General features: G+C 39.8%; 1 protein-coding gene across 5 annotated transcripts in view; it reads left to right on the top strand.

Moving 5' to 3' along the window:
- LNX2 (ligand of numb-protein X 2) overlaps positions 1-11227 on the top strand; it is a 57373-nt gene extending 46146 nt beyond the window's left edge. For all 5 annotated transcript variants that reach the window (XM_017818648.1, XM_017818650.1, XM_017818649.1 and 2 more), the window contains exons 6-10: positions 565-711; positions 1933-2110; positions 3841-4072; positions 5840-5998; positions 8855-11227. In XM_017818648.1, coding sequence (XP_017674137.1) covers positions 565-711; positions 1933-2110; positions 3841-4072; positions 5840-5998; positions 8855-8990 — 852 coding nt within the window. In that variant the 3' untranslated portion in view covers positions 8991-11227. The remainder of the gene's footprint in view (positions 1-564; positions 712-1932; positions 2111-3840; positions 4073-5839; positions 5999-8854) is intronic.
- Positions 11228-13411: the final 2184 nt, after the last annotated feature.

Genomic DNA, 13411 nt, shown 5'->3' with positions numbered 1-13411 from the left:
ATTGGGTAAATTTTATCTATTAAGGTGTGGTTTTGCAGCAATAGAAAGAGTTGATGTTTTATTTAACATCTGGTAACTGAGTCTCCTGATATTCCCCAAACTCCAGAATTTGATGGTCTGCTCATCTATAATGTCTTTCTTGGACGTGTCTTTGGGAAGTACCAGAGGTGTTCAGAGCTTTTGACCAAAATCTGCAGATCTGGAGCCATCACACAGGCATTTCTTCCATTTATTGCTGTGTGTTGCTGAAGTTCATGAAGAATGCAAATGGAATGGGGTGAATTTTAAGGTTTGAAACTTTGTAACACAAACTGAAAAATGGTCCTTTTGACAAGGGATTTCCACTTGATGTAGAGGTAACATCAGAGGTGAAGGAAGAGTGTTAATATCCCCTCCACTTTGGGGAGAATTGCAAAAAGAAGCAAGTAGGGAACTGTGCAGTCCAAGCAGGAACTGGAAAATAAGTTCTGCTGTTGTCTCGTTTCACATTTTTTCATGTTTTCCTCCCTCTCTAACAATCAATATCCTATCAAACTTGATGACTTCGTCTTATGTATTCAACAGGCTAGTGGGGAGAGAGTCAACTTGATCATCTCTAGACCCCTGAAGTCACAGACAGTCAGTATTATCCGAGACACCGGAACTCACAACAGCAACTCACACCAACACCAGTCCCAGCAGCTGTTTCACAGCAGACCTAACTCACATAAGGTTGGTGTTTCTCCTTCTGGGAGGTATAAATACCATTTTACTCATGTGATGGTCCAAGTGTGTAGCAAGGCAAAACTAGAAGAAAGGATTATATCTTCTTTTTCACCTAATGAAAAAAAATTGTGATGACTTCCAAGTATTCAGGTCCTGCATCGTGTCTGGATTGGGAACAAAAGACACACAACAGCTTTTCAGTATGTTTTGGGATTTGTGGACTGCAGTGAAAGAAGCAAGTTCTATGAGCTCATACAGCTGTAGTTGTTAGACCTTCCTTGTCTAAGACAGTGATTCATGTGTTATTCTTGCATGGAAGAACTGTCATTCAAGAATGTTATGTTTTTGTTGCCACTGTGCTACCTTCAACCAGGAAGGACAGGAGGTGTGGTGTCCACGATCCAGCTTATAAAGAGCATGTTGGAGGAATGTGTCATCTCCTCTGTGAGTCAACAGTCCTGGCTGCAAGACGCTGAGTTCTGCATTGTCTCAAGCAGGGAGAGAAAGGCAAAATGAGGAGACTGTCATGAAGCTAATGTCAAATTATCTGGAAGACTGCAGGAATAAAGCCTCTGCTTGAGATGTTCTTGTAGTTAGAAAAATACAACTTCTCACTGTTAAGAAGTTGATTAGCATCAATTGGCCTTAGTTTGTGCTCTGGAGAGTCTACATACCAGCTGCAAAAGAAAACATGATGTATAAGGGCTTTAAAGGGTCTCTTATTGTCATCATGAAAACACATGTGTGTTCATTTCTTAGGAGCTTCTTTGTAGTTCTGGGACATATTCTACTGACAAGTTAAGTAATGCTGATGTTCACCATGACACGAAAAGATTTGTTTCTGGTTTGTCTGCCATCTTTTGACCATATGAATTTATAGTGTCGTCCTAAAATTGAGCCTGTTCCAGTGTAGGATGTTAATTAAAACTAGACTGAAATTTTCAAGATAGGCCTTTATAAACTTTCCATCTATATTTAAGTATCTACATGCCATGGGGGTTTTGTTGGGTTTTATTTTAGTTTGGGTTTTTTTTAGGGAGAGGTAGTCTGATCTTGAGGAAATTCAGCCAAAGCTGATTTCCACTACTTAGTCCTTCTAAACTGTTCTGTTAAAGTGCTAAAGTGTAGTTCTGGGGTGTATTTAGTTGTGTTTTGTTCTGGAGTTTGGGTTTTGTTTGGTTGTTTTTTTCCTTAATTTTAACAATGTTATTTATCCTTATCAAACAGGATCTCTCCCAGTGTGTTACATGCCAAGAAAAGCACATTACTGTGAAAAAAGAGCCACATGAATCTCTGGGAATGACAGTGGCAGGAGGCAGAGGCAGCAAAAGTGGCGAACTGCCCATCTTTGTGACAAGTGTGCAGCCTCACGGATGTTTGGCAAGAGACGGCAGGATTAAACGAGGTGGGGTTTGACTTCCCTGGTACCATGGGTGACCTCTCATTGCTTTCTGATGACTACATTCTGTGGAGTCAGGTGGTGTCAAAAAGCCTTTCCACAGATGTAGGGAAATGCTTATGGATGCTTTTCTTCATGATTCAGTAATAGAAATACAGTATTTAGTATCGCACTTCCACCTTTTCTGGGAAGGGGATGTTTAGAGTGTGATAGCAGAGGAAGCAGATAAGACCAGGAAATGTCTGGTTAAATTCTTTAAAGCTGGCAGTAATTCCCTGATTACTGGTCTGGTGGGATGCTTTGCTCTGTAGCACACACATCCTGGTTTTGTGTTTAATATAGTGGGCAGGACCACATCTCTGTCCAAGAAATCTCTGCTCCCCAGTATAATATCTGAACAGCAGAGATGCTCTGATGACAGGCCACAGTTTACCCATGCTAAGTTTACCTCAGAAGCCACATCAGTGTTGATCCCGGTTCCCAAATGCGTTCTCTTGAGTTTGCTGGTCTTCAGGAGTGTTGCAGCACCTGCCCTTATTCCTTGGCTTTGCAGAAGGGAACAAGGAGATGGAGGTTAGACTCAGCATAGGTGAAGGCAGTCCTGCGTGACTGATAGGAAAGCATTTGATGATTAAAACGTATTGTATGTGAAACAAAGACTACCTGTAATATATCTGCAATTCACAGTCCACAGAATTACAGAATGTTTTAGGAAAGAAATTTAGGAAAAAAATTTCACAGATTGTACATTTAAAAAGAACAGTGTGGGAGCATCCTTATATGCTCCCAAGAGAGGGAGATTTACACCCACACACCAGCAGGTATGCTTTCTTTTTCTGTACTATGATGAAAAACACACTTGATAGAAGAAGTACTATTGTTCTTTCATTGTGTAACATTAAAGTAGCCACAGCAGCTACTGGGAGGAAAAACCTTTTAAAAACTGAGTCTCATTCCAAATGTGATCCAGGTGTTCACACTTTTGCTTTGTTTTTTCTGGCTTTCATTGGTGAGACATTGTGTAAAAAAAGGAAACTGTTGCTGCTTCAATAGTTAGTAACATTCTTGTTTTCATCCTGAGACTTTTAAAAAATACTATGAAGTTAAATTTTAATTTTGGCAGTTAATTTTTAATTTAGTGGCTTTGACTCTTTCCATATTATCTTCGTAGGGATGCTCAGTTTCTTTCTTTGAATTAACTGGGTTTTATACCAAACTTTCCAGTAGATTTTGAATTCCATTTTCTTCTCCCAAGTAACAAGTTAAAACCCGGATAACTTAAAACACTCTGTGGAACCCTGCTTATCTACAAAACTAGGTTACTTTGAGGTGTCTGTGTTGCTCCTTCCAGTATTCTTCCTTCACTTTTAAGGTTAGAGTGAACATAAGATCCACTACTGGAAACAATTGTCATGGCATCTGCAGTAGCAGTTGCAGCCGAGCTGGTGAAATGCTTAGGTAATTTCTATTTCAAATTTTCAGGGCAATATACAATAAAAGCCACAGTATTTGATGTGTTATGGGGAAATAAATTATACCAATCCAGCTTAATAGTTCAATACGTTAATGTTTCAAACTCTCAATGTAAGGCTTCAGCGCTGTTCACATTCCCAGTCTGTTAATTCAGACTGTCTCAGGTCCAAAAAACACAGTATGAAATGAAACTGTGGCATGGGAGGTGCTGTCAGTAGGAAGGACTGTCAGACTGATGTGGTCTCACTTGTGCCTTTGAACAGGTGATGTACTGCTGAACATCAACGGCATCGATCTGACTAACCTGAGTCACAGCGAGGCTGTGGCCATGCTGAAAGCTAGTGCTGCCTCTTCCATAGTTGCCCTGAAAGCCCTGGAAGTCCAGATTGTAGAAGAACAGCCCCAGGCTAATGAAGAACAATTGAGTACCATCAGTGAAAATGAATATGATGCTAGCTGGTCACCATCGTGGGTCATGTGGCTGGGACTTCCGAGGTATGGAATGAATCAGTAGAGTAATTAGTTAGCTGTTTTAAGCTAAGTCCAAGAGAGATAAAGAAGCAGAGACCTTATTAGTTGCAACACATCTGCCATTATTTCTGCCTGCCTGACTATATTTCGTTGGCAATGTGCTTACGAAGCAGACTGTGAGCAGGAGCAATGTTTCCTTGGGAAACTCAAAGGTGAATAGACTGGGTTCGTCCCTTCACAAATCATAGTGACTACCCATGTGGATTCTTCTCATTGAACACAATTCATCGTTTATATTGTTTAATCATATAATAACTTTCTGTAAAATACCTAAAACCAGAGTAATCATTAATAAAAATACAAAGTGTATACCCATGTGTCTCTTTGCTAATCTGCTACCTGAATTTATGAGGCCAAGTATTCAACTTCAGAATATTGGATTAGGCTTTGGCCGTTCTGACACTCTTGACGCATCCCTTGTCAAGACTGTAGCCATGTAACTATAGACACACAGGTGAACCTATAGTTATAAATCCCCATCTTTTTTTTTTTTTCAAGAATCCACTACCATCTCTTCCAAACACAAAAACTCTTCAAGGTTTGCAGTGAGCTCCCTCCCCTTGAGTAATCTGTAATCTGATGGACATCATGTTTCATTTGTACTCTTCGTTTTTCACTCTCATGTGGCTGCAGCTATGAACTCATTCTGGCATTGCTTGCTATCAAGAAGAGCTTCTGCTATAGCAAATAGTGTTATTAACTTCAGTCAGGGCATGCAGGTTAATTCCTTTCTCTCTGATAGAGTTACGAGGTCTGTACTTTAAGCGTAAAACCAAAACAACAACCAGACAGATTGGTAGCAGAATGCAGCAAAAGATAACAGAACTAACTATGCATTGGTCCTCCAGAGATTTCACTTTTTCTTAGTTTAACTGTCAATTAATTTCTCTTTTATTCAAGTATAAATAAGTTACCTAATCTCGATAAATAACTCTCAGTTCTGGTAAAAGTACTCCTTTCTATGCTTCAGCAGTGGGTTATTTCTTCTATACCACAGATGCCCATGTATGGCTCCTAAAGTTATGTTATGCGTTGTGCTGCTGTTCTTAAAAATAGTAAAGAACTTGGCCTCTTTTTACTCAAAAGTTAATGTCTGTGTTTTGAGGGGTTTTTTGGTTCTTTTTTTAGTTACGGTCATTGTCAACTTCATTGGCAAGAATTAATTTTCACTAGAGAAGATACCATATAGCAGGACAGTTAGTAAAGCGTGATCTGAATTATTCACGTTCTGTGTAATAAAATGATTAGTCGTGTATATTTTCATTACTGGTGATGCATCAGTTCAGAGGTAAAAAAGATTGTGTATGGAATTTTAATTTTTACTTAAAGTAGAAAAAGCATAAACTGACTGGGGGTGGAAGAAAAACACTCTGCATTTTTGACTCTCAAACTAAACACATCAGGTATCAATTTTCCACCCACATTGTTGCCACCTGCAAAAGCTCTAAAATGCTGTTCTATTACTGTCAGTTTACAGAGTTAACTGTGTTTAAGTAATTGTTCTAGCACTGCATTATTTCTTTTAAAACACTTTCCTGTCTCAAGATTGTGGGGTTTTTTGGTAATTGGTTTGAATACTGCAAAATTACTCTGGGAACAGAAGTCTAATCACCATCCCTCCCCTTCTCTTGCACACTTAACACAGTGGTAATGGTGAGACAGCAGATGTTGTGCCTACTGTAAAATTATACATGGCTTTTTCTCTTGCTATCCTGTGCTTCCATTCCACAGCTGCCTACATAGCTGCCATGATGTAGTACTGCGGCGGAGCAATTTAGGGAGCTGGGGCTTCAGCATCGTCGGTGGCTATGAGGAGAACCACACAAACCAGCCTTTCTTCATTAAAACCATTGTTCTTGGGACTCCTGCGTACTTTGATGGAAGATTAAAGTAAGCTAATATAATAGTGGTAGAAATACTAATAGTAATAACAGCAACAAACCACTTTTAAATAGTTACATGCTGGTGCAACTAATTGTTTAAGGAAATACACTGTAGGATCTTGTGCTGGGGGATCGTGCAGCCCTGTAGCGCTTTGCCTCCCTGATGAGTGTGATGCAGGGAATTAACAGGGAAGGGATATCTGTCAGAGAGAATGGTTGTGCTGACATCTCTGCCTCTCCTGTGCTCCTCCCCAGCTGTGGTGCTGATGTCACCTGCTGTCTCCAGCTCCCTGTAGATTTCTTCTTTAGGCCAAGAGAAATGCAATGTATATGTGCAGAACTAGCTAGCTTTTGTCTTCCTAGAGAACAGCTAGAAATGAGAACTTATCTCTGTAAAGTAGGGAAAAATCTCTTGTCCTTTCATATAACTTTCTGAAGCCACTGCTGGAAACCCTGGTACTGAAGATGGGTGCTGCTGCTTTAATGGAAGGGCAAGAAAGTAGATGAAAAATATCTCTGAGAAGATTGTTAAGGAATCAAGTCTCCATGGCAGTGCCCTGAGAGTCATTAGTTGGCAGGAAAGTCACTGATAAATGAAGCAAGTTCAGCAGAGGCCCCTGAGGTGGTAGGAGCTGGAGCACTTGCCCCACAAGGAGAGGGCTTCAGGGGCAGCCAACAGCCTCTTCCAGTACATAGAAGAAGATTATCAAGGAGACAGAGGCCGAGCTTTTCAGTGATGCAGGGCAAGAGGATGAGAGACAGCAGGCACAAACTGAACAAACAAGGTTGAGACTGTAAGGAGAAACTACTTCCCCTGAGGATGGTCAGGTAGTGGCATAAGTTGTGTAGTCTCTGCCCTTAGAGGTTTCTGAGACGTACCTGGGTAAAGCTCTGAGAGTCCTGGTGAGATCTTACAGCTGACCTTGCTTGCAGCAGAAGGTGGACTGCAGACCTCCTGAGGTCCCTTCTAACCTTAAAAATTATATGATTTTACTTACACGTTATGTTTGGATGCAACCCCTAGGTCTAGTATCCAGATACAGATCTTAGCCTCGTGTAGGATTAGTTCAGAACTAGGACTTAAAATTCCTATTTAAGTTTCTCTTGTTCATAAACTTGATTTTGTGAAGGTGGCAGTCAAGAATATGCAACTTGAAGTTTCATGGCATGATTTTTACATGTAGATTTGCTTACAAAGTAACTTAGGAAAAAATGTGCTTATGCTTAGAGCCTTGACAGTAATTGATTTTTCAGTTCAATGGCTAAATAAATAAATGAAAAAATAACTTGGCTGAACACAAAATTACTTTTTTTTTTTCCAACTGTGGAACAGTTTGGATTAAAGTAAAGATCTCAGTTCAACTCAAATAATTTCAGGTTGAGGGCTTAATAACTAGAAGTCTTCACACAAATGGAAATTCAAGCATTATTCCTAAGAACGGGGGAAGAGTGGGCATGGTCACATTTAGCCCCTTGTAAAGAAAGGAAAAGATGCTCGTGTGATATTGTGATATAGTACCCTTGGTTCAAATGTACTGTCTCGCTGAGAATATGGACTTAAAAATGGGCCATTAATAAGGGAGAGCTCCTTAGAATCTGCATCTTGAGTTATTGTGGGGCAGGTCTCTTTAAAGCTGTTCTGTTTTGTTTAAATAATCTAAATGTTTTGTTAGGCTAGAAGGGAAGGTAGTAAATAACTTTACAGCTGAATAGTTTAGACAGTTTTCTGCTTACATGATCTGTCTAGTGTGATTTTATAGAAGGTGAAATGACTTCAGCAGAAAGGCTGGGTGAGTGAGATGCCACTCAGTGAACCGTAGCATTGTGGTTTGGGTGATGTGGTTCCTTGGTTCTGACAGAGAAGGACTTCTGAACGCACATTTGACTGGTCACACTGCATCCTCTTCCTCTGCTCTAGCCAGGTGGAGGGCACCGGGAGAGTTCAGGAAAGCATCTTTTTGCCACCCATTTCGGTGCCTCCAATAACTGGGAAGATCAGTTTCAGGAAAAGTCCCGTTTGATCTCCCAGGTCATGTTCAACTGCTCTGGGGAATGCCAAACACCACGCTCAAGTCACAAAGAAGAGATGTCTGGAGATGGAACAAGCTCAACATTGGAAGGGCTTAGGTGCCTTTTTGAAGTTTCTCTTGAGTGTCTGAAAAAAACAAAACTTAACCCTTTGAGGTCAGTTTTCTCAGGGCCAGCAAGCAGCACCTTCCAAAATTTCTCTTCCCTGCTTCAAAACCACAGAGATGCTCCAACTTCTCAGTTGAACCATCTGCTGAGGGAGATTTCAAGCCAAACAGTTATATTTGACAAAATCATAAGCCACTGAAAACAAGGTTCTCGGTTGGAATGTGGTTGGTTGGTAACCATAAGTATCTTTACTTACACCTCCTACAGTAAAGGCATGTTTGGTGTAAATGTGCTATAATCCACACAAACAAACAGAAATGCTTCTGTCATGCACGTGCTACCTCATTATCTTCTCCTGACTCCATTAGGTCTTTCCAGCTCGCTTTTTTCACGTTTCCCTCTAGGTCTGTTCTTAATACAGAACTTTGTATTAGAATTGAATTTTAGCAGTTTGGGAATTTCCCAGATGAGTTTCAGAGAATTCTAGAATATTTTTAAAGTTGGAAGGGACCTTGTAAAGGTCATTTAGTCCAACACTCCTGCAATAAGCAGATATATCTATCAGTAGTAGGACAGACTTAAAATTTGAACCCCTTTGGGTTTTTTTAGCTACCATTCCAGCCTGATGCAAACCCCAGCAGTGCAGTGCTGTTTGTTGGTGTGTGCTAATTACAGCAGAGCAGGACTCATAATGTCATTTTTTCTTTTTCTTCTTGTGTTTTTTTAGGTGTGGTGATATGATTGTTGCTGTAAATGGACTATCCACGGTTGGAATGAGCCATTCTGCACTCGTTCCCATGCTGAAGGAGCAGAGGAACAAAGTGACTTTAACTGTGATTTGCTGGCCTGGAAGCCTCATATAGATGTGTGAATCACTTCTGTTCAAAGCAGCATCTTCTTCTAGATAGCTAGCACAAAAATTTCCTCTATCTTTTTTTCCCCTATTAATACAGCTGGTTATAAGCAGGGCCAAAACTGCTGTATTTTCCTTTTTTACAGGCCTCTCAGACTTACTCTGTATATTTTTCCAGCCTTTTCTGTTTGCTGTATCTGTTGCTGACACAAATGCAAATGTACACAAACTCACAGAGGAACTCCCACTCCAGTATGGTTGTCATTGAGTTTTTCTCATCAGGCTTGTAGAGTCAGCAGAAGAACTTAGCAGTTCTTTGGGTTTCTCTGCACAGTCCTCAAGTTATATATGATATATAAATGTAATATTCATGTGACCGCTCTTCCCTACAAAGAGAACATGTGTCAGTTCCAGAATGACACATTTACTGCTGCTATGAATCAAAACCTGTTTCCAAAGGTACATCTCTTCATTTTGTAAGCCTTTCCAATTTTGATTCCATATTTCAGACTGATTCAAGTATTCCATCTTACTCATCAGAAATTACTTGGTCCCCCAGATTTTTTTTGCAGGGCATCAGTGTTCATAGAAAAGTAGGACAAAAGCCTGATATTACTGGAATTTTTATAAAGTGCAATAATTGGACTCTTTGTTAGGAAACTTTAATATATTACAGAGTTTGTACCCTATAATGACAAGAAATATGGAAGTAATTTCCATTGCAATGCTGGCAAGAATACACGTGCCCAAGGTCGCCTTTGAGTAAATGGCTTGCAGTATTAGACTTTACTTCACAAATGAATGTTTTGCTATGTCAGAGAATTTTGATGAACATTTTTATGAAGATCATTTTTACCATTTCTATTGTAGTTGTCAGCTGTCTTTATTGAAGTGTGGAAACAATACTTTGACTTGTACTTTCTAAATGAGAGAATTATTTCCAGGGAAAAAAGCAAGCTATTAAGAAACCATATGTTATGGTTTACAGGTGGGCAGGCTAGAAGGAAGACTCTTTGATTTCAAGTCCAACTGCAAAGTTCACTCTTACTCTGTCATCTGCTGACAAATGTGCAAATGCCTTGATATCAAATGCTGAAACGATCTCTTTTGCATTTCAAGATATTTTTTTTTCCCTTTAGAGAGCACCTGCTATTAAGTTGTCGGTAACACTATTTGTCTTGGATTGTATTTAGTATTTTTACAAACGAACCTGTAACTTCTAGACTTTGCCTTTCCATGATATTTGCAGGCTAAGCACACATTTGTGTAAGAAAAGACGGGTGGAGCACAGGAAAGTGTGCTGACCTGGAGCTAACCCTGTGCGTTGTCAGTGTTCTCAGTATTTGCAAAAGAGCTTCATTTATAAACCAGGTTCCCAACCGGAACTGATTTTCTGAATGACCTCTGTATTGTATTATTAATTACCAGAGAATGTATTTGAGAGTCACAGCATATTTCAATTGTGAAGCATGAACTTTATTTTCGGACTTAGCTGGTATAATATTGGGGCATATTATCGCATGTCATTAATTCCAGTAGCTTTGTTTTCAAAAGAAATGAAGTTACTCTTTTGCAAAAAAAGAAAAAGAAAAAAAAGTAAAAAGCTCATGTAAGTGAAGTGGGTTTATTCCTCTCTGTAATGTATACTATCGGTTTCATTTCATAATACTAAAATACAAAAGAATGTCCTCTCCAGTATATTACTGTAGTGAGAATCCTTGTTTCTGAAACAAACACCAAATTTATTTGATACTCTTAACTAATCTGAGAACAAGTTTTCTCCCATCCTCAGATGGTGTTTAACTGTATGCTTTGCCCTTAATGCAGACTTTTTTGTAAAGTACATCTTAGTGTAGACTTTAGGGAAGTTTTTGACATATGTATTAGATTTAATATTTTTTATTTTAAAAATTACACTTTTCATTCAAAATTCTGCAAAGATATTTTTAGATTTTGTTTTCCTTTTATATGTTATATGTAACAAAAGCATGGGTTAGCTTATACTGTGCAGTTTTGTTTCTGTGTGCTGTAGCTTTTGATCAGAATATTTAGCGATAAAACGTTTCAGAATAAATTCGCTTCCTGAAACATTTTTTCCCTTTCTCTTGTAGCTGATAGTTGGGTTTGGTTTTCTGTGCCTTCTGTTTTAAATTATTTCAAGTTTATTTTTTTTCCAGATACTGCTATCTAATTGTATGGTATTAATGAAGGATGAATGAAAATAAAAGTTCATTCTACACATTGTAATAACTCGAAGTATTGTCTCACTCTTTGCAAAAGATACAGGTAGCTCAGTGCAGACTCAGTTTGAAGGTTATTTTTTTTCTGCCATGATTTATCATAAATTACAGTTAATGAAAGTACCAAAAGGGTCTGAGGGCATGCTCATCCTGCCAGGGCAATATACCAGCTGTTTAACTAGAACTCAGTGCTGAGAAGTGTTTCTAAAGTGGAGGTAAGATCTGTGCCTTATGGTACTTTGCCACAAGTAGCATTTCCTCTTTCCCCCTCAGTGCCAGCTGGTACTGATCAGCTTGAGGATGTTTTCACAGCAGAGATTTGATGCAAGGAGACAGTCCTGCTGGAAACATCAGTTTTACAGCGAAAACTTGAGCCTCCTGGTTATCAGTTTCCATCTCCTGCAGGCAAGTATGCTCTATCTTTAGATGTCTGCAATGCTAGAACAAGTCTAAAAGCAATTTCTTAATGAATTGCAGTAAAGTTGCCTAGAGTCTGTATTCTTACTCCTTGCAGTAGTTAGTGGGTTATGAATAGTTGAGTTGCTTTAACACAAAACTGTGCCTATGTACAGAAATGCAGAAGAAACCAGCCATGTCTGCCAGTAGGCTATGAGGTCTTGTACTTCTGTAAGGTAAGAGCCAGACCACCAGAGGTTTGGTTTACAGACAGGTGAATGAGTTCATTTTTGCACCTGGAGGTGCACAGAGCTTTGTGTAAGGTGGTGGACTTAGTCACCTGTGTGCTGGATCTTCACGGGAGGAACAACTTTCCCAAACGACCCTAGGGATCTCAGTTAGGAATGTAAAATGGTTTATTCTGCTTCACAGCATGCCAGTGAAGTGAAATTTGAAGGTACTTCATTTGCCATCTAAACTTTCTGTTTAGAGTCAGGAGTAACTGAGGGGGGAAATCAACATCACAGAAGAATTAAGAATTCATATATTTGCAAATTCCCTAATAGATTTGGGGTGGGTATAATCAAAATCTAAGCGTGGTTCTCAGATACAGTGTGACAGAAGCAAGGGAAATTCCTTTTAGTTAAGAAACTTGACCATTTACTTGTGAGGCAATTTTAATGGATCATAAAAGTTTATTAACAAGCTAAGGTAGGATCATGCCAAGTTAAAAGTATGTGTATACCAAGCTGGGCAGGAGTGGTGGCAGCAGAAATGGAGTTAAGGCCGCATATGTCTGGTGCCACATGGCCCAAGATGTTATAACACCAAGGAAGATCAGTGAACATCGTTATCGCAATTGTCTCAGGCAACTTTTGGGCGAGCTTACTCACCTAAAAAGTGGTTCTCTCTTGACACATAGAAAAAAGAGAGACAGAAGTGACCTTGTCATACCTGACATAAATCTGTCCAGCTAGTGAAGACCAATCTTTAGATGACTTATTGCCCAGAGGATGGAGAAGGCTTTGGGCTTCATAGTTTTGGGACAATTCAAATAACATTTTATGAGTAAGAAAGCTTAATCTTGACTAAATGTTGGTGTTGTCCTTCTGTTTGTTGCCGTATCACATAGATAGGTCTCATGAATGTTAGCAGTGCAGTATGGATGCAACACCTATGTCAGGGATGCATTGCAGTTGACACAATGGTGATGAACTCATGCAGAAAACTTCAGACAACTCAGAAATCAGATTGGCCCAAGAGTCCGGTTAAAGGCAGCCTGCTCTGCATTGGCCGTGGCATTCACTGTGCCTGAAGCTGTTTTAGAACGAGAAGAAATGTGTTTGGGTTTGGGGGTTGTTTTTGTTGTTAAGCTATCCTGGTAAAGGCTGGTTGGAGGAGTCTGTGGGTTGCAAGCACAGCCAAGCAGAAACAGCATGCTTCTCAGTAGGGAATGCCAAGTTTGTTTTGCCAAAGGACGGATGAGAGCCAACTGCTCCCGTCACAGGACATGGAGGAAATGGGAAAGAAATGGAAGGCCACAAGTCTCTTCTGTGACTCTTGGGGACAAATATCGTGTCTAAGAGGGGCTGCCCCTCTTCACTCTCCTTCCTGAGTAGTAGTAGCCTCAATTCCCTGCACAGACCTTTCCTACCCTGTCTTAGCTGCAGCAAGCAGCTATAGAGACCCTGTAGAGACCATGGCTCAGGTTTAGAGAGAAGAGATAATGGTACTGAGGCCACTTTGCATCCCACAGCAGCCTGCCACAGTGGGGAATAGTAGCTTTGGCTACATG

This window comes from Lepidothrix coronata, unplaced genomic scaffold (genome assembly GCF_001604755.1).
Source record: "Lepidothrix coronata isolate B3197 unplaced genomic scaffold, Lepidothrix_coronata-1.0 Scaffold69, whole genome shotgun sequence".
Lineage (NCBI taxonomy): Eukaryota > Metazoa > Chordata > Aves > Passeriformes > Pipridae > Lepidothrix > Lepidothrix coronata.
The sequence above is the reverse complement of the archived record's forward strand: the minus strand, read 5'-3'. Positions and strand labels throughout refer to the sequence as shown.